Raw genomic sequence first — 22,064 nt, 5'->3', positions numbered from 1 at the left:
TACAACTGGCAGCATTAAGAAGGCAGTCAACAAATTTGGTCAAAGCTGATTCAGTATCTCCCTCAATCTCTTCGAAAGCATGGCAAAGATCCGCTTCTGACTGTGGAGAAGAAAAGTTAGCTAAGAACTCCCCTTCCTTCTCCCTTGTCCAGCACAGCTTTTCTCTCCAGATACCTTGCCTATCTTCCCTACTATCCATACTTACATTAGTGTTATCATTGCCCAGCATAACTGAAATTGGTAAATGGGTAGAATCAACCCTATCGATTATCTCAAAGGATAGAACCAAATCAAGCAACTCATTTGACGTAACGAAGTAGTCGATGACACTACTTCCCGTACTGCAGATATATGTACACCCATCATCAAAACCTTTATCACACATTCCATTTATAACAGAGCAATGGAACATGTTACACAACTCAATCAGTTGTGATCCAAACAGATTCACTGTTAAGTCTTGTGAGCTTCGTGTCACATACACTTCATCTTCTTGATATAGTGGGTCAAAACCTACTTCAGGCAAACCATTCAGACTGGCTGTTCGTGCGTTCAGATCACAACAAATGAATACGTAGAAATCTTCAAATGTTTCATACAGAGTATTGATACAGTGTTCCAGAGGTTCAATTCCGTAGCCATGTTGTAACAAATTATACACACTCGAATCACTAGGTGGTACGTAGGTTCCAATGAAAAATATATCTTTGAGTGTGCCTAAGACAGTCCTGTCTAACTGTAGACAAATCAGATTATCATACTCTAATTCCATTACTTTGATCTGCTCCCTCAGTTCATTTTTATATCCCACTACTACACCGCCTGATTTTCTTCCCCTTTGAGTTAATTTTCTTGCAAAAGAAGTCACACAAATGTAGTCAGAAAATTTATCTGATTGAAAATTAAAATCTACAAAAGTTTCAGTGAGGCAGAAAATGTCAAAAGTTTTAAGGAAGTCAACAAAATCAAAAGAGTCAAGACGCTGAAGCAACCCCTCCACGTTCCATGTTCCCACCTTTAGCCTCCTGCCTTCACGGTCTGTCTGTGAGCACCGGCCACTTCCCTATTGCTGTGATGCTGACTGACTGGAACCACCCTCACTGCCCTGACTCCCCCTGGAGTGAGAGACCGATGACTTCTGCCTGTTGCGCTGCAGTGAGGGGGGCTGGACTCGGAATCCCCCTCTACCTCGTGGGGCCCGGGCGTCACTGCGGTCGGTCCCTGGTCGTGACGACGGCTGTCGGTGCGGTCCTCTCTGTCCGCTACGGCTGCCCTGCCTCACCACGGTTGAGTACAGCCTGTTGTCCGCCTGGTCCTGGGTCGTGAGTTGGTCTGCTGTTGTGTTGTCCTCTGTAGAGCTCGAGTGGCCGCACCTTGTGTCGGAGATGCAAGACCCATCTTTCTTCCCTGACGATGCTGCCTTGGCTGCGTCTTTGCTATCTCCCCGGGGAACGGATGGAAATCTTCCGCCTTGAAAGTGAGGCGTGTCGCTGCCAAGTTTCACGATTTCGTTTTTCTTCAGATCAAATGTGAACACGCCATCATCAGTCCGAAGCTTGTCGTGTCTGATTACTGCCCTCTTGTTGTTGTCCCTCATTTCTTTTCTCAGTGACAGCAGACCTTTCTGTTTGTTCCGGACTTTCGCGAGAGAGAGAGAGAGAGGGTGAGAGACAGACAGACAAAGACAGAGAGACAGAGATACAGAATCTGACAGAGAGACAGAGTAACAGAGACAGACACATTGAGAAACTGATAGAGAGGCAAGAGAGAGAGGGGGAGGAAGGAGAGAGAGACAGAGAAAGAGAAACAGAGATATGGATTGACAGAGAGAGAGAGAGAGAGAGAGAGAGAGAGAGAGAGAGAGAGAGAGTTCATTACCACGAAAAATTGAATGGTCTTTGGACAAGGGAGATAACAACAATCTTTAGTCTTCGGCGCCAACATATTACAGTCCCCTTAATAATCAAATTGTCAATCAAATAAGAGAAGACAGTGGAAAGAAAAAGACTTACAGCACTATCACCACACATACGGAAAGACATGGAAAAGAAAAAAATGTTTGATAAATACAAAGAGTCTGGACCATCCACTCGCAGCGTTATTTCTTCTCTGCTTTCCTTCGAGAACAAATCAGCACCCAGATCAACCTTCCAATTCATTATCGTAGTTATGCTTAAGAAATCGTCGTCTTATTTTTCATGCTTCTGTAATGAATCTCGCAATTGACCTGACATAATTTTCATCATAACATGATAAAACAAAATAAAACAAATTCATGCACTTTATCCACATCTGAACAAAAAAGATTTCTTGCACAAAAGAGAGAGAGAGAGAGGCGAACGCAGGAATATGCAAGGAGGCATACCGATACACACAATTACAAGGTGGTTTTTTTTAAATTCAGCAAATGTGTGTGTGTGTGTGTGTGTGTGTGTGTGTGTGTGTGTGTGTGTGATATTGTGGCAAGCGTGAGCAAATTTATACTGTTATCCGGAAATACTCTGTCCGCAGGCGCTAAATTTGGCACAAATAAAACAGACAAAAACAACATTTTTTTCTACACACTCTAATTATACACTTCTGGGAGGGGCACGAAAACCATTACCTGACAGACGACACTGAGCTAAAGATTTCCTCGACTGCTGACTGTATTTCGAGCCGCCTGACGTCTACACCTGGGAAGTTAACATGGAGCAGAAATAGAAACTGAGGGCTCCATGAGTGCAGGTCATGAAACTGAATGGACGTTAAGGAATTAGGGACCAAGATCATTGTGAGATCAGTACTTTCCATTCAATGTTTTAGCTCAGGGATAGCAGCCCCAACCTGAAAGCTTGCAATGCAAGGGAGGCAACTTCTTCGTTCGTGGGCTGCATGGAACTCCCACGTTCACTCGAATGCACTAAAGTGGGCTTTTACGTGAATGACCGTTTTTTACCCAACCATGAAGGCAGCCATACTCCATTTTTGGGGGTGTGCATGCTGGGTATATACTTGTTTCCATAACCCACAGAACGGAAGACAACAGTCTGTGAAATCTGATTACTACAGTCTTCAATAGGGTGGGGGAATGCCATAGAAATGTACGAGTTTTTTAGGCATGAAACAATATATACATTATATATATATTTAAAAGTGCAGAAGGTCAGGTCAGGTCACTAGATCTGCTACTGGTAACCTGAAATCCAGTACAACCTGTTCAGGGTCGGATTGCCGGCGACTAAACCGGCACTCTCACCGCTCCCTTCCGGGACTGGTGAGGCAGGTGGCTAGACACCCTTATGGAATTAAAAACGAGATCCATAAAAGGGCGTCGGCTCAGGAGAGCCACCGACGGCCATCTAGCTCCACCGTGCTGTGTGCATGCCACACGCAGTTGGCCCCCGGGGTGTGTCTACCCATGCATGCGAAGTCTGGATCCGGTAGAATCTGCGGAAGAAACCTATCGGTTCAACGGAGAGGAAGGCGGTTACAGCAACGCACTGTGGAGTGCAGAGAGCAAGATGAGACACCGAAAGGATATCTTGGTCATCCACTGCATCCGTGCTCATCCTCCAGTCGTCTCGACTTAGTCTTGCCACTGGAAATTGGTGGACCCGGACGAGAGAGTGAGGTCGACGTTGCGCAACTCCTCTTCACTTTAAACAAACTCATCGCGCAAGTCATCAGTCATCCATACTGACCTTTCACCCTTCATCATTTCATCACCCCCAAGTCCTGTGGCGACAGGCGAGCGACGAAACGACAGGTGTGGGTACACTGGCAGTCGCAGCCGCAGACCTGCACGCAGGCGGTTCAGGCCATAGGGTCGTTCTTCATCGACAGGAGCAGCGATGGAGCTCGGCAGCCGTCTGAGCGTCTGAGCAGCCCTCTTTAGGAATGCACTGCTCACCTCCCTGGCATGAGGAAGGGGCTAGAAAAGGTGCCCTAAAAATTGCCTGCTCCATATCGCCCTGGCCAGCATACCGCGGCTGGCGGGGACCCTACATCAGCGGTCGAAACAAAGAGAAATAAAAGAAAAAAACAAGGATCGTTCCTCTCACCATTGGTGCTTGGAACATAAGGACTCTCCTGGACAGAGATAATGTGGACAGACCCCAAAGGAGAACGGCACTAGTTGCATCCGAACTCGCCAGATACAACATCGACATCGCAGCCTTGAGTGAGACTCGGCTTGCAGGCGAAGGCGAGCTCTGTGAACGGGGATCTGGTTACACCTTCTTCTGGAGTGGACGAGGAAGCGAAGAGCGACGTGAGGCTGGCGTTGGTTTTGCAGTAAAAACAGCACTTGTCAGCAAGCTAGCAGGAATCCCAAAGGGAGTCAACGATAGGCTTATGACCATGAAACTCCCACTGGCATCTGGCCAGAAGCACCTCACCATTGTCAGTGCCTACGCCCCAACCATGACCAACCCGGATGAAGTGAAGGCGAAGTTCTACGAGGACCTTCACTCTGTCATTGCTGCTATCCCTAAAGCAGACAAGCTCATCATTCTTGGGGACTTCAATGCTAGAGTTGGCTCTGACTACATCTCCTGGGATGGAGTGATTGGAAAGCATGGTGTGGGCCACTGTAACCCAAATGGATTGCTTTTGCTTCAGACCTGTGCAGAGCACGAACTGCTGATAACCAACACAGTTTTCTGCCTCCCTACCCGTAACAGGACGTCATGGATGCACCCTCGCTCAAAGCATTGGCATCTCATCGATTACGTCATCGTCAGGAAAAGGGATAGGCAAGATGTACGTGTGACAAAGACCATGTGCGGCGCCGAGTGTTGGACAGACCATCGGCTTGTAGTCTCGAAGCTGAATATTCGAATCCAGCCCAAGAGACGCCCCCAAGGCCAGAAGGCTCCACAACGGCTCAACATTGCTAAGCTGAAAAACATCACCATCAAACAGACCTTTGTGGAGCTGCTGGAAGATCGTTTGGAATCCGCCTCTCTGGACAACCAGAATGTGGAGTCTGACTGGAGGACCCTGCGCGAGTTGATCTATAGTACAGCTTCAGAGACCCTGGGACCCATGACCAGAAAGCACAAAGACTGGTTTGATGAAAACTGTGATGAAATCAAGCAGCTTCTGGATGAGAAACGCCGTCTGCATCAAGCCCACCTGAGCAACTCAAAGTCCACATCAAATAAGGATGCGTACAATGCCATCCGCAGGACTGTTCAGCAAAAGTTACGTCAGATGCAGGATAAGTGGTTGAGCGACAAAGCCGATGAGATCCAGGGATATGCTGACAGGCACGATATGAAGAGGTTCTATGATGCCTTAAAAGAAGTCTACGGTCCCACATCCTCAGGATCATCCCCCCTCCTCAGTGCAGATGGGAATACCTTGATCACCGAGAAGGAGAAAATTCTCGAACGCTGGGCTGAGCACTTCAACAGTGTCTTAAATCGCCCTTCCTCCATAAATGATGAAGCCATAGACCGGCTCCCACAAGTCCCCATCAACGAAGCACTGGACGATCCGCCAACACTTCTTGAGACCCAGAAAGCAATCCGTCTGCTATCCAGTGGCAAAGCACCTGGCTCAGACTCCATACCAGCAGAGGTCTACAAGGATGGAGGCACTGTGCTGACTGAGAAGCTCCATCAGCTGTACTCACTCATGTGGAAAGAAGAGACGATCCCCCAGGATTTCAAAGATGCATCTATCATTCACCTGTACAAGCGAAAGGGGAACCGGCAAGCCTGTGATAACCATCGGGGCATTTCCTTGCTCTCTATCGCAGGCAAGATACTTGCCAGGATCATACTAAACCGCCTCACAGCACACCTTGACCAAGGTCATTTGCCTGAGAGCCAATGTGGATTCCGGAAAGAGCGCGGAACCACCGACATGGTGTTTGCTGCAAGGCAGCTGCAAGAGAAATGTCAGGAGCAAAATGCTGCTCTGTTCTCCACCTATGTTGACCTCACTAAAGCCTTCGACACCGTGAGTAGAGAGGGACTGTGGAAGATCATGGCCAAGTACGGATGCCCTCGGAAATTTATTTCCTTGGTCAGCCAATTCCATGAAGGCATGCAGGCTCGAGTCCAGGACAATGGTGAAACATCTGCTCCTTTTCCTGTCACAAATGGTGTCAAGCAAGGCTGCGTCCTGGCTCCAACACTGTTCAGCCTCATGTTCTCTGCAATGCTTACTGATGCCTTCAGAGATGGCGATGTTGGAATTGGCCTAAAGTACCGAACAGATGGCAAGCTGTTTAACCTCAGAAGGCTTCAAGCAAAAACGAAGGTCATGACAGACATCATCAGAGACTTTTTCTTTGCTGATGATTGTGCCCTCAATGCTGGATCTGAAGCTGACATGCAACTCAGTGTGGACAAATTTGCCACTGCCAGCAGGAACTTCGGCCTTACCGTCAGCACGAGGAAAACTGAAGTTCTCCATCAGCCAGCCCCAGGGAAACCCCACGTTGAGCCCAACATCACAGTCAACGGTCAGAGACTCAGTGTGGTGGAGCGGTTCACATACCTTGGCAGCACACTGTCACAAAATGCGACCATTGACGATGAAGTGAACGTCAGAATTGCAAGAGCAAGCGCAACGTTTGGTAGACTCTATGCGAATGTCTGGAACAGAAGAGGCATTGGTCTTGAGACCAAACTAAAGGTGTACAGAGCAGTAGTTCTCCCCACACTACTGTACGCCTGCGAAACTTGGACAGTGTACCAACGACATGCCAAGAAGCTGAACCACTTCCACACAACATGCCTAAGGAAGCTACTGAACATCAAGTGGCAAGACAGGACCCCAGACACGGAGGTGCTTGCAAAAGCCACCCTTCCCAGCATCTTCACCATCCTGATGCAGTCCCAGCTTCGCTGGGCTGGACACGTGGCGCGCATGCCAGACCATCGGCTGCCCAAAAGGCTCTTCTATGGCGAGCTGCAACAAGGGAAGAGATCACACGGAGGTCAGAAGAAGCGCTTCAGAGATACTCTGAAAGTCTCTCTGAAAGCGTTTGATATCAACCCTGACTCCTGGGAGGAATCTGCAGCGGACCGTGACAAATGGCGCACTGCTGTGCACAAAGGTGCCAAGTTGTGCGAGGCCAACAGGACTGCTGCAGCTGTTCAGAAGAGGCAGGCCAGAAAGTCACGGGCAAACAAGCTCCCTGACAATGATATGCCTGTCTTTGTCTGCCCCAACTGTCAGCGAACATTTCGTGCGCAGATTGGACTATTCAGCCATCTGCGCACTCACAAATAGATTCATGAGCATCCCCCCCCCACCACCCTCCCCCCATCCCCCAGCTGGATGACAACGATGGTCATCATCGATCTCGATGGACACACACCACCATTTAAAAGTATATTAAATGTTCATGCCTAACACCTTTATTCAGGATTACCTGTTTGGCCACATGTGCAACGTCACATGCCACATCACCTGCTGTGAAGGCGTTGCCTGAAAGAACAAACACACCAGCCGTTGTGGCGAAGTAGTTAGCGTCGTTAAAGTAAAAAATATTAGCATTATTTTAAGTATCGCAACTTAGAATTCATAAATGCATTTTCAGTTTACACTGGAGCACAATGAAGTCATTTGTGTATGGTGAAATAGTGAAGCTTCCTTTAGCTACGAAAATTAAAGTAAGAATGGATAAAATGTGGTCGAAATCAATCAATACAGTTCTATGCAAATTTTCTTGTCATATGTATAAAGTTATGCATTTTCTTTTTTATATGAGCTGCAAGCTCAATGTGACTTGGTACACAAAATAATATAATCATAAGCTGGTTATGAATGTGTTTGAGAATCGCAGAACTTTGCAATCTTTACCTTTGCAAAGGGAAGTTTATGACATAACTACCAGATAGGTATGCCTTTGTTTTCATGAAATTTCTTGTTGGAACAATAAGTTTTAAAGAGAAAAAAGGTCGACGATATGGTTTGTTGAGAGAAGACAAGAGTATGCAGAGATTGTAATATGAATGAAATTGGTGATGACCTCTGCTTTATATTTTAGTGTCCGAAACATGCAGCCTTAAATCGTCATTCTATTCCGAAACGATAGTTTTGAAAGGACAGTTAGAAAGAGAGACAGAGAGACAAAGGAAGAGACAGAGAGACCACAAGGAGAGAGAGAAAGACAGACAGACGGAGAGAAAGAGAAGACAAAGGCAGAGAGACCACAAAGACAGAATGACATACATACAGACAGACAGACAGAGAGAAAGACAGACAGACAAATGCAGAGACAGTGACACCACAAAAAGAGAGAGAGAGAGCTGGAGCTCTTTAGTTCTGACTGCAATCTGGCGAAGATAAATAAGTAAAAATGGAAACGTTTCACAACAGCTAACATATAAACAAATATGTTAAGTTACGCTGGATTGTAGCTACCAACATTCTATAAAACACACACACACACACACACACACACACACACACACACACACACACACAGGTATGTGTGTTATTTTCTTTATTTTCTTTTTTTTTTTTACCCACAACCAGAACCGTCCTGCCCTTGTAAGGCTGGGGATCTCTGTAGCTGTTGGCGTGGCTGACACGTCCTTGGTACCCCTCATCCAAACCAGGAGTGTCCGGGATAAAGGGTACAGTAAAGAATCCCTGACACAGAATGACCCCATCATAGGTTTCCGAGGTCTTCTCATCACTTTCTGTGTTGTGTTAAAACACATGGTATGTCAGCATTTAACTGACAACCTGAAATTGATGCAAACACACACACTTAAAACACAAGGTCTTTAACAAACAGTAAAGAGTAGTAACTCTCCCCTTTCACAAGGTACACAACTTCAAGTCAGTGCCGCTTACGCTACCGACGCTACAGGGTCTTTAATCAGCTCCGTGCTTATTTTGTTCCCTCATTTTGTTGAAATGTACGAAGAAGTCTGGGAGCCCTCAGTTTTCTCGCACTTTCTGTTGTTTCCCTGCAATATGCGTGTGCGTGTGTGCGTGTGTGTGTGTGTGTGTGTGTGTGTGTGCGCGCGCGCGCGCGCACGCGTGTGTGTATGTGCGTAAGTGTAGGACGTGCCTCTTGTGTTTATTTTAAGTATTATGAAGGAATGAAGGAATGATATGGATACTTTTATAACGCCTATCCTCGGTCGGACACCAAGCTCAAAGCACTTTACAAACATTTGCACAACAAGCAGTCTACCTGGGTAGAGCCGACTGTCTGCCATTGGGCGCTCATCATTCGGCTCCTGTGTCATTTAATCAGGTTCAGTCACGCACACATGCACTCATACAGACATTGACATTTTACGTGTACTACCGTATTGTTTATTTACTCCGACATGTAGGCACTCATACTCCGTTTTCGGGGGTGTGCATGCTGGGTATGTTCTTGTTTCCGTAGCCCACCGAATGCTGACATGGATTAAAGGATCTTTAACGTGTGTATTTGATCTTCTGCTTGCATATACACAAGAAAGGAGTTCAGGCACTAGAGGTCTGCACATATGTTGACGTTAGACCATGATCATAAAACAACTCAAGTCAGAGTAACCACAAACGTCAGGTCATAGGTTCTCTTTGGCTACTTTGACCAAGTAACCCAATGCTACCTGCTGAATGTGGAGAATAAACCCAACAAGTTACATGTAAAATCCCATCTGGTGAAGGTTAGGCTCCGCCAGTTCTGACCAAGACACGCTACATAAAGATGAACAAATCAATGGTCATGCTGGCTCGGTAATTGCCCTGACTAACAAGAACTGCATCTACAGTCAGCCACAAGGGTGGAGGTGATCATTATGCGACTGCACGCCTCGTGGCGCGACATCAAGCAACCCTTTACTAATTTTCCTCACACGGCCCACAGAAACTGTCAATCTTCTTGTCTGTCTGTCTGTTTCTCTCTCTGTCTCTTTCCATGTCTTCCTCCCCCTCTCTCTCTCTTCACACACGCACTCTACGTACAGTTTCAATGCAAAGGGATAAATATATATATATCCCCACAAATCCCCACCCCCACCCCCAACCCCACCCCTACACACACACACCCCTCCCCACGCAACACCTTCCTGCAGCAGCTGTTTCACACAATAAAAATAACAGCGTACTTATATCCCAGCCGGTTGGAGAGAGGAGAAGGGGAAGTGGAGTGGAGGGGGTGGGGGTAGAATTCACAGGGGCATAATTACACCGGGGAGCATTACATTGGTTCACCTGTATCTGTGTCCGTCCCCACCACTTAGCTACCCCCCACCCTCCCTCCTCCCCCCTACCTCCCACCCCAAACAAACAGCCCAGGTATCCACCACCACCACCACCGCCACCACCGGGTGTGAATGTACATACAACTGGTTCGCCCTCCTTTTCAGGGAGAGGGCTGGGTTTAGTGTGCTGCCGGGGTCGGCGACGTCATTTGTTTTGGCTTCAGCCTTTTTGGTCTGCTTGCCATTAGCGAGAGAACGACCGAAACGATTTTACAGAGAAACATCGTGGTCAGAACCGTCGTCCGGCAGTGTCAATATTGGGGCTGTGTCCAGTGCGTTGGTTCCAAGTTGACTACCGGTGTTTGCGGAACTGATTTCGTAAGTTTTGTTCCCCCTGTTCGTTCCGTTTGTGCGCGCATGCTGTGTGTTTGTGTGCGTCGTGTGGGCGTGGCACTCTGTGTGTATGTGTGTGTGTGCACGCGTGCGTGTGTGCGTGAGTCTGTGGGTGCGCGCACACACACGCACATACAGTGACACACACACACACACACACACACACACACACACACTCCAGCTGGTACCTGTGTCATTCAGTTGTGCCTCAGGCCCTAGGCCTAGATAGCTGGCAGGGCTGTAAATGTACTCGGCGAGGTCCATATGTGTACATGTGTGCGTGCGTGAATGCGCGCGCGTATGTGTGTTTGCATGCACGTGTGCGTGTATCAGTGTGTGTGAGTGTGTGTGTGTGTGTGTGTGTGTGTGTGTGTGTGTGTTGCGTGCGAGTGAGTGAGTGAGTGAGTGAGTGAATGAATGAGTGTGTGTGCGTATGCGTATGCTCGCATTGGAACACTCCTCTCTCCGGGTGTACCGCTTCAGTAGATTGGCATGATAGAGTTGTGGGGTTCCTTTGACTGCGATACGGTAATCCCAGTTGCCCACCCGCTCTATCACCCTGTAGGGGCCCTGCCAAGCAATTTGGAGCTTGTTCTTTTTCTCTGGCAAGAGCAGCAAGACTTCGTCTCCTGCCTCAAACCATCGCTCACGGGCTTTTTTATCATACTGTCGCTTGTACTTGGTGGCTGCTTGCTGCAGGTTCTCTCGTGCCAGCCTGCAGGTCTCTTCCAGCCGATTGCGCAGATCCACCACGTACTCTACCTCCGTGAGGGTTTCTGGAGGCGATGACGCTTCTTTGGTCCACAGCTGGTGCAAAAGAGCAATGGGCCTCCTGACCGTGCAGCCATACAGAAGCTCAAAGGGAGAAAACCGCAGGGACTCCTGTGGCACTTCCCTGAACGCAAACAGGACGGCCGGAATGAACAGATCCCAATCCTTGGGATTCTCGATACAGAGGCGTTGGATCATTTTCTTCAGGGTGGCGTTGAAACGCTCGACAAGACCGTTTGCCTGTGCATGGTACGGAGTCGTAGTTCTGCCATGGATCCCCAACAACCGGTTTACCTGAGCTATCACGTCACTTGTGAACTGGGTACCTCTGTGAATACCTCCGCGGGTACTCCCACTCGGGTCTACATCTGCCACAGTGCGTCCGCAACTGTGACAGAGTCGATTCCCTTCAACGCAACGGCTTCTGGGTAACGCGTGGCGTAATCAACGACCACCAGAATGTAACGATTGCCCCGCGCAGAGGCTGGAGTGATTGGACCTACGATGTCCACTCCCACTTTCTGGAAGGGCTCTGACACAAGAGGGACAGTACCTAACGGCACACGCTGGTTCTTGCCACGCGGAGAAGTACGCTGACATACATCACATGACCGACAGTACTGGCGGACATCCTTGCACATCCCAGGCCAGTAGAAGTGTTGCCACGCTCGTTCCTGCGTCCGCCGAACTCCCAAATACCCCGCCATGGGTATGTCATGTCCCAGGGAGAGAACAGTGCGTCTGAGGCCCAGAGGCACCACCAGTTGCTCGAGGTGCTCCCCGTTCTTGTGGAACACACGGAACAAGAGACTGCCGTGCATTGTGTAAGATGCCTTCCCCTCCCGTCCTGTGTTGATATTGGGCGTTGTCGCTTGTCTCAGTTGCTGCAGGGTGGGGTCTCTGGCCTGAAGACGACGGTCTCCCTATCCGTGTGGAGAGCTACCGCGTCTGTCACCGGTCCCTGAGTAGGCTGTAAGACGGGCGCCTGATCCCTTGCCATCGCTCGTGTGGTTACTGCTGCCAGCACCTCCCTGGGTAGCTGCGTCGACACCCCCTGTCGTGTACCGTCTGCGAAAAGCACGTTGTTACCAATGAGCAGTGTATATGCAGGATTCCGGAGTGCCACAGCCCACACAGCTCCTTTAAAGTACGGTGTAGCAACCTGTACCTTAACATAAGGACGGACAGCGTTGAAGGACTTTTCAACTCCAGTCACCTGACACGTTCCTCCTTTCTCGCCGTCGGGAGGTACCACACTCGTTAACGAAAGTGCATGTAGCGCCAGAGTCTCGAATAGAATCGACTATCCGATCCTCTACAAGGCTGAGAAACACAACAGGTAGGCCCAATCCCTCCTTGGTCACCTTGTTCAGGGCTGAACACAGGTACAGTTGCTAAAGCGCTCGTGTGTGTGGCCGACTGCCGCTTGTTGCCCCCTGTCTCTCTTTAACTTTGGACAGTCGCGCTTGTAGTGTCTCCCCTCGCCACAATAAAAAAACAGATTGCCCCCCTTACCCGGTGCAGTGGCCGACTTAGGAGCAGACGCCATGCTGCCACGTGGCGGAACAACTGAACGCGGTGATTACTCAGCCAACGGATGCTGAGAATAGCTCAGGTTCCCACGCTTCGGCATGGGCGAAGACTTGGTCCCCCACCTAGAGAACCTGCACTGGTCTTGAAGACCTTGGTCCCCCTTCTAGCTTCCGCAAAGCGTTCAGCCCTCTCTACGACTTCCTAGAACGTTCTAAGGCCTTCATCCCTGATACACACAGCCAGGTCGTCTGTCACAGTGCTGAGAAGCTGCTCAATGAGAATCAAGTCCCTCAGTGCCATTCCGGACATGGTTTCCCAGTGCTCGAGCGTGCGCTTAAGACGAATCCCAAACTGGATGAAGGACTCACCTCCAGTTTTGCGTATCTCCCTAAACTTTTTACGGTAAGCTTCAGGGGATATCCTGAACAGACGGCTTAGCGCCGCTTTCAGATCAGTATACGAACTTTCCGGGGTAAGTTGTTAAATGCCTCCCGGGCCTTTCCTGTCAAGGAGCTAATCAAGTAAAGCGAGCGAGTCTCTTCTGCCATGTTATACGAGTCAGCGACTGCTTCGAAATGATCCAGAAAATCGTCGACATCGTCGCCTGGGCGCAACTCAGGAAGAGTCAGCCTTGGAGGGGCGAAGGTGGGCAGTCCCGCTGCCGGGGACTCCTCTCGGCTAGGCCGCTGAGCAAGGCTTTGAGCCAAAAGCTCAAATCTCTTTCGCTCTAACTGCCGGAGCTCCATCTCCTCCTGTCGACGCTCTTTCTCCTCCTGTCGACGCATCTCCTCCTTCCTCTCCAAATACAGAATGAGGGATGTAACGTCGCCCCCACCAGGGAGTTATTATCTGGCGTGTTAGATTCTGAAACCCGCGAGGTCATAACCCCAGGAGTGCCAGTGACGTACCCAGTGCCTGAGGTAGTTATCTGAGAACGTACCTGGGAAGGACTGGGGAACCTTGGGCCTGTAAAGGCTCCCCCAGGAGTGGTGACATTTATCCTAACCTCCGTGGGAGTGACTGGAGGGGTGTTATCATCTCCCCCATCATCTCCCTGATCCAATTAGGGGACTGCCGAGAAATTCCCGGGCCAGGGCCCAGAGTTTTCAGAAAGGGAGAACCCTCCCCAACGACGACCACTTCTTTCTTGCCCGAGGCCGCGGCTGACCTTGTAACCGGTCCTCGGGATGGATCTTTTCCCGTGACAGACTTGGAAGCCATCGTAACTGACACTGACACTATGCACTAACAAAACCAGGGAATTATGAAGGAGTTAAACACGGAAATGCTGGGGTACCGCTACGAATAGCTGCCACCCCCTGTGTTCTTCCAAAACTGCTTATGAAGAGCAGTCAGTGTAGACTACAGGGTACCACCAGTGGAATAGACACCCTAAACCCCAGTGAGTGGAAAAGAGGGGAACTCTTAACTTCCCACTCTAACTTCCCACTCACTTCCCACATATGATGGAAAACAAAACATTGCAAGTTACAAAATAAATAAATAACCTGGATAATACAAACTACTTAGTGAAAGCTGCGAGCGGCGATCGGGAAGCGGAAGATCCCGGACGAGCCCCCCCAAATTGTCACGTGACCAGTTGAGGTTGAGGACCCACCTACAAACCGACCGGCCCCGCGCAATCTAATAAAAGAAAATTTAAGAAAAATGGGTCTCCGGATCCTCGCACGCTCAATTAAGTGCAGCCAACGCCAAGAATTTATACACAATACCAAACTTCATTCACTCACTCAGACATACTGACATCCGAAACAGCAGTGAGGCCTAAACTATTTCCCTTAATCCCCCCCTCCCTTTCCAAACTTACTAACCCGCTAATACAAATCGCCACATCATTTCATGCTTTGTTCGTTTGTTTTTGTTTGTTTTTTTAAGTGGGAACGAGAGAAAAATAAATCACATTCGCTCGAACACACACTCACCCCTCTTGTGCACTGCTCTCACATGCACACGCATCCTCTACCGTCCATGTACGGCTCGCATTGGTTCTGAACACGAGGGTCCTTGCCACAGACAACCCAAGATGCCGGCGACCACGGAGAGTCCTAGTCCTTCTGCAGACAGGGCATGCAAAGCGGCAATCTTCATGTGCGTCGGGGACACCCCTGTGACAGACTCAGGGAATTCACAGGCGCAGGGAAGGCTGCGGGTGCCCAGGACAACGGCGGAGGCTGCGGAAGGTGGATTGCGTGAGTCCAAGACGACCTTAACACCCGGGGAACGTGCGGGACTCGTCGGAACACTCTTCGGAGCTGTAAAGAGACTCGAGCCAAGAGTCAAGCACAAGAAAAACAATGCATGTGCTAAAGCAGACACACAGAGGGGTTTCGCACACACTCACACGTACAGCTGAATGCCTTAACACAACTGTTTACAATTAAAAAAAACCAACAGAATATGTGTGCACACAGATATACATAAATCTGAATCCACAAGGATTGGCAGGGCCATACTGCACTGAAATTAAAGTATATATTTTAAATGCAGCAACAACACCAAAAAACCTGAAATACACGGGACACAGTGACACCACAAAGAGAGAGAGAGAGAGAGAGAGAGAGAGAGAGAGAGAGAACTGGAGCTCTTTAGTTCTGACTGCAATCTGGCGAAGATAAATAAATAAGTAAAAATGGAAACGTTTCAGAACAGCTAACATATAAACAAATATGTTAAGTTACGCTGGATTGTAGCTACCAACATTCTATAAAACACACACACACACACACACACACACACACACACACATCGGTATGTGTGTTATTTTCTTTATAAATGTTCTTGTTTCTTTTCTTTTTTTACCCACAACGAGAACCGTCCTGCCCTTGTAAGGCTGGGAATCTCTGTAGCTGTTGGCGTGGCTGACACGTCCTTGGTACCCCTCATCCAAACCAGGAGTGTCCGGGATAAAGGGTAGAGAAAAGAATCCCTGACACAGAATGACCCCATCATAGGTTTCCGAGGTCTTCTCATCACTCTCTGTGTTGCCCTCCATTTTGCATGTGGTCACTACCCAGCGTACACTTTCGTTACAGTTTCGATCTCCTTCCTAGAATATAGTTTTAATGAGAAGGTTTAAAGGCTTATTAAGAAACATGGCTGAAACACATCCGTTATTATAGAGATCTCCAATGATACAGAAGGAACACTGGGGGTTGGGGAGGCGGGGACTGTTCACAAACAGGGCTTCACCTATTTTGGATACTTATACGTTATGTAAGTTGCTTGTGAAACAGATTGACTAATAACAAACATTTCAAGCATATCATTCGTTTTCACAGTACTGGGGCGAGTTGGTCCCCATGTTGTTTACTTGTCTGTGTTGTGATAATGCACCTGACCAAATTTCTCCAGTTGGAGATAATAACGTTATTCTTATCTTATCTTATCTTATCTTACATTACACGTTGAGTCATTCCTCATGCATGGTGACAAACACCGTGATCCGGCATAAAACCTTGTTGATGCCAGTTGAGGATGCACCATTAAGCACACGGCTTGTGTGTGTGTGTGTGTGTGTGTGTGTGTGTGTGTGTGTGTGTGTAACCATCCAGTTTTCTCCTAGGCCCAGTCATTACTCTCGTCATTCTTTGTGCAGGCACACTACAGCAAAGAATGAGGGAGCAGAGCAGACGGAAGGTGGCCATAGTAGGCTGTGGGGTGGCAGGACTGACGTCCATCAAAGCTTGTCTGGAAGAGGACCTGCAGCCCCACTGCTTTGAGATCAACTCGGATCTGGGTGAGAACGATTCACTCTTCAGCTAGGGGTGACGTTCAGGGAATAGCAGATGAACCTGAACGAAAGCAGGTTTTGTGTACACGTTGAATAGTTTTAAGTGTGCATTCAACCTTTCAGAATTGTGTTCACTTGTGCAACCCCAGGAATACTTGTACATTTGTCTTGTAGATAAGTGAAAGAGTTGGTGATGGAATCAATTTCACTAAATCTATGCCCTACAACATGTTGAAGACTAATCAACTGATACCTTCAAATGAAGACAGTGTGACAGAAAGTCAAACTTGTATTGAATCCAGTGTTGCAATCACATCACATTACTAGGCATACTATCACGAACTGTGTGAAAGAAAGATTTACAACAAGAAAAAATAATAACACCATTTCATAGAACATATGGTTATTCACACACTTAAAACACATGGTATGTCAGCATTTAACGGACAACCTGAAATTGATGCAAACACACACACTTAAAACACAAGGTCTTTAACAAATAGTAAAGAGTAGTAACTCTCCCCTTTCACAAGGTACACAACTTCAAGTCAGTGCCGCTTACGCTACCGACGCTACAGGGTCTTTAATCAGCTCCGTGTTTATTTTGTTCCCTCATTTTGTTGAAATGTACGAAGAAGTCTGGGAGCCCTCCCAAGTTTTCTTGCACTTTCTGTTGTTTCCCTGCAATATATATATATATATATATATATATATATGTGTGTGTGTGTGTGTGTGTGTGTGTGTGTGTGTGTGTGTGTGTGTGTAAGTGTAGGAGGTGCCTCTTGTGTTTATTTTAAGTATTATGAAGGAATGAAGGAATGATATGGATACTTTTATAACGCCTATCCTCGGTCGGACACCAAGCTCAAAGCACTTTACAAACATTTGCACAACAAGCAGTCTACCTGGGTAGAGCCGACTGTCTGCCAATGGGCTCTCATCATTCGGCTCCTGTGTCATTTAATCAGGTTCAGTCACGCACACATGCACTCATACAGACATTGACATTTTACGTGTACTACCGTATTGTTTATTTACGTGACATTGAGGAAATCCTCAAACGCTGGGCTGTGCACTTCGACAGTGTCTTAAAACGCCCTTCCTCCATAAATGATGAAGCCATAGACCGTCTCCCACAAGTCCCCATCAACGAAGAACTGGACGATCCGCCAACACTTCTTGAGACCCAGAAAGCAATCCGTCTGCTATCCAGTGGCAAACACCTGGCTCAGACTCCATACCAGCAGAGGTCTACAAGGATGGAGGCACTGTGCTGACTGAGAAGCTCCATCAGCTGTACTCACTCATGTGGAAAGAAGAGACGATCCCCCAGGATTTCAAAGATGCATCTATCATTCACTTGTACAAGCGAAAGGGGAACCGGCAAGCCTGTGATAACCATCGGGGCATTTCCTTGCTCTCCATCACAGGCAAGATACTTGCCAGGATCCTACTAAACCGCCTCACAGCACACTTTGACCAAGGTCATTTGCCTGAGAGCCAATGTGGATTCCGGAAAGAGCGCAGAACCACCGACATGTTTGCTGCAAGGCAGCTGCAAGAGAAATGTCAGGAGCAAAATGCTGATCTGTTCTCCACCTATGTCGACCTCACTAAAGCCTTCGACACCGTGAGTAGAGAGGGACTGTGGAAGATCATGGCCAAGTACGGATGCCCTCGGAAATTTATTTCCTTGGTCAGCCAATTCCATGAAGGCATGCAGGCTCGAGTCCAGGACAATGGCGAAACATCTGCTCCTTTTCCTGTCACAAATGGTGTCAAGCAAGGCTGCGTCCTGGCTCCAACACTGTTCAGCCTCATGTTCTCTGCAATGCTTACTGATGCCTTCAGAGATGGCGATGATGGAATCGGCCTAAAGTACCGAACAGATGGCAAGCTGTTTAACCTCAGAAGGCTTCAAGCAAAAACGAAGGTCATGACAGACATCATCAGAGACTTTTTCTTTGCTGATGATTGTGCCCTCAACACTGGATCTGAAGCTGACATGCAACTCAGCGTCGACAAGTTTACCACTGCCAGCAGGAACTTCGGCCTTACCGTCAGCACGAGGAAAACTGAAGTTCTCCATCAGCCAGCCCCAGGGAAACCCCACGTTGAGCCCAACATCACAGTCAACGGTCAGAGACTCAGTGTGGTGGAGCGGTTCACATACCTTGACAGCACACTGTCACGAAATGCGACCATCGACGATGAAGTGAACGTCAGGATTGCAAGAGCAAGCGCAACTTTTGGTAGACTCTATGCAAGTGTCTGGAACAGAAGAGGCATTGGTCTTGAGACCAAACTAAAGATCAACAGAGCAGTAGTTCTCCCCACACTACTATACGCCTGCGAAACTTGGACAGTGTACCAACGACATGCCAAGAAGCTGAACCACTTCCACACAACATGCCTAAGGAAGCTACTGAACATCAAGTGGCAAGACAGGACCCCCGACACGGAGGTGCTTGCAAAAGCCACCCTTCCCAGCATCTTCACCATCCTGATGCAGTCCCAGCTTCGCTGGGCTGGACACGTTGCGGACATGCCAGACCAGCGGCTGCCCAAAAGGCTCTTCTATGGCGAGCTGCAACAAGGGAAGAGATCACACGGAGGTCAGAAGAAGCGCTTCAGAGATACTCTGAAAGTCTTTCTGAAAGCGTTTGATATCAACCCTGACTCCTGGGAGGAATCTGAGAACGTATGGTGAACGTTCCTTTTCTTTTGTTGCACCAAAACAGTGGAATTCACTGCTCTCACATATCCGTTACAACCCAACAGCCGCATTCAAGAGACCACTCAAAAAGGATCTTTTCAAGTTGTATCTTTCGAAGTAGAGCTTTTCCATCTGTATATGCATGCTGTAATTTGATCGCCGGGTGTGCTCTTGGTGTTGATTTGTGTGCATTTGTGATGATTTTTGGTGTGGTTCTGTGAGACCTGGTTCTTTGACTAGGGTGAATGTGACGTGTTTTATCTTTCTGTGATTTGGGCCTATATGATGTGAGACTGTGATATTGCCTGTGTTGTTTTGCATGTTTTTTTTATGTCACTTGATTTGAAGTATGTATATTTTAGCAAATGGGATATGAAACTGTGTTGATTTGTTTTAATATTCATCTTTTATTTTGGGGCACATTTTTTACGTCACTTAGTCTTAAATTTGTATATTTATTGTAAAGCGCGGTGAGCCTCATTTGAGATGGGTTTATTTCGCGAAATAAGCCTGCATATTATTATTACAACATCGATTAAAATTTGGCATGAACAGAGCAAAAACTAGGACGTTCCCTGGTGCAGACAGAAGTGATCATGATCTTGTTAACATGAACTTCAGGTGCAAACTCAAGAAGATCAACAAACCCCAAAACACTAAAACTTCACCATAACAGACAGGGATCCTTCCATTTGTGAATCCCTCAAAGCAACAACTGGCGGAAAGTTTGCACCATTGCTAGTGATTGACAAGTATATTGAAGCGATGACCACCACCTTCAATATAGTGATAACTGAAATAACCAGTGAATTGCTTGGAAAACAGTCGGAAAAACTAAGGTCTGGGTCACAGAGGTGATCTTGGACATAAGTGACAAACAAAAAGACACGAAGAACGTCAGGTACACAACAAAAACAGCCCATTCTAAGATCATACAAAGCATTAATAAAGCCAAGGACTGGGCTGAAGAACAGCACAATGGAGAAGACCACACACACAAACACACACACACACACACACACACACACACACACACACACACTGCTGTTTGTTCATCTTCACCTGTCTGCATCTCTCTCACTCTCCCCTCCTCTCTCTCATGAAACAAAAAGTGATTGTGAAGACTGACTGCGTGACGTCATTACTGACCTACTAAAAACAACAACAAACAAACACACACACACACACACACACACACACACACACACACACACAAAAACACATAGAATTTGACAGAGTACATCGCTTGGGTGGTAATTATAGCAAGATGTACTTTTTACAAAGATAAAGAACTGATACTGAAAGAAAAAGGAAAACTGAAAGAAAGCTCTTTTTTTTTTTCTTTTTTTTTTTTTTTGGGGGGGGGGGGGGGGGGGGGGAGAGAGATTTCTCCCAAAGAGTACGCGACATCAGGAAGCGTCTTAAGTCGCGAGAGCAAATCAAAAACGAGCCACAATGATATTTGACCACTTTCTCATCGATGGCCAAAAGTTTGTTCTCGATGAGAATGATCAGCTCAAACCGGTCAAATAGGGATTCGGCCTGCCCAAAGTTAATGCAAGTAATTTTGTACATACACATGAATTATGGCTCTGATACTTTTCAAAGTGTTGCGCAGTTTAACCTAGCACCGGCCTTCACGTGGCACACGGGTGACACTGATGACGGAGATGTTTGCAGAGGAAACATTGTGTGTGATAAATGTGTCACAACTGATGGGGGAAAATTGTTCCTGCACAAGCAGTGCAGGCAACTGGATTTAACATGGATACGGTGGGAAACAATGGATTTAACATGGATACGCTGGGGAGCAATGGATTTAACATGGATACGGTGGGGAACAATGGATTTAACATGGATACGGTGGGGAACAATGGATTTAACATGGATACGGTGGGAAGCAATGGATTTAACATGGATACGCTGGGGAGCAATGGATTTTCTGTGCAGGACAAAATCAATGAGGTATTAAATGAATGCGTGAGAGAGGTTGAAAGTATAGGCGAGGATGGAGGCATGAGCGAAGAACAGATGTGTATGGACGCAACGGATCTTTCTTGTACTGTTGATCATTCCAGTGTTGACATTGTTGATACACCTTTTCATTTTCTACATTGGAATGTATGGGGGCATTTGAACAAACTTGAAGATAAATATATTCTTGACTATATTTCTACTTTTGACTTTATTTGTTTTGTCGAAACTTTTTCATGGAAGATGTAGATTCCCGTTTGTTCCCCAGTCACACTGTATTCTGTAAACCAGCAGTCAGACTAACTCGGCAGGGACGAAGGTCAGGGATGTGTGGTTTGTTTGATAAGAAGTGTGTTTATCCCCTTTGTTAAAGAACTTGCATGCGACGCAGATAATATCTTATGTTTTTTACTTGAGAAAAAGTTGTTTGGCTTCCAAAACAGTATAATTTATATGTGTGTATGGGTTCCTACTATATTATGCTAGCTTTGGAATTGACAGTGGGATAATGTGACAGTGAGATAATGTGTGTTGAAGATGTGTTAGCTGAATTATTAATGACTGAAGATAAATCTGATGTAATCATATGTAGGGCACCTGAATGGTAGAACATCAAACAATTTTCCTATATTAAATACGCAATTTGACAGTTCCTCCTTTTCAAAAGACAATGGCAATTTTCATTTGATAAGACAGTCTGAAGACTCTGAACCTAACTCTTATGGTAAATTGAACTTGAATGTGTGTGTTTAATATAGTTTATTTATTCTAA

The 22,064-nt window shown here is 47.2% G+C and overlaps 2 protein-coding genes across 2 annotated transcripts in view; one reads left to right on the top strand and one right to left on the bottom strand.

Moving 5' to 3' along the window:
• Positions 1–7,358: 7,358 nt before the first annotated feature.
• LOC143286304 (uncharacterized) lies at positions 7,359–11,516 on the bottom strand. The gene is made up of 3 exons (XM_076593842.1): positions 11,075–11,516; positions 8,472–8,648; positions 7,359–7,372 (listed from the first exon to the last, which is right to left on the bottom strand). The coding sequence occupies exons 1-3, from the start codon at positions 11,514–11,516 to the stop codon at positions 7,359–7,361; spliced, it is 633 nt and encodes a 210-aa protein (XP_076449957.1).
• The window catches only part of LOC143286481 (dimethylaniline monooxygenase [N-oxide-forming] 2-like), a 54,833-nt gene continuing 43,173 nt past the window's right edge, over positions 10,405–22,064 (top strand). The window contains exons 1-2 of the mRNA XM_076594058.1: positions 10,405–10,532; positions 16,468–16,608. Coding sequence (XP_076450173.1) covers positions 16,485–16,608 — 124 coding nt within the window. The 5' untranslated portion in view covers positions 10,405–10,532; positions 16,468–16,484. The remainder of the gene's footprint in view (positions 10,533–16,467; positions 16,609–22,064) is intronic.

Source organism: Babylonia areolata, chromosome 10 (assembly GCF_041734735.1).
Source record: "Babylonia areolata isolate BAREFJ2019XMU chromosome 10, ASM4173473v1, whole genome shotgun sequence".
Lineage (NCBI taxonomy): Eukaryota > Metazoa > Mollusca > Gastropoda > Neogastropoda > Buccinidae > Babylonia > Babylonia areolata.
The sequence above is the reverse complement of the archived record's forward strand: the minus strand, read 5'-3'. Positions and strand labels throughout refer to the sequence as shown.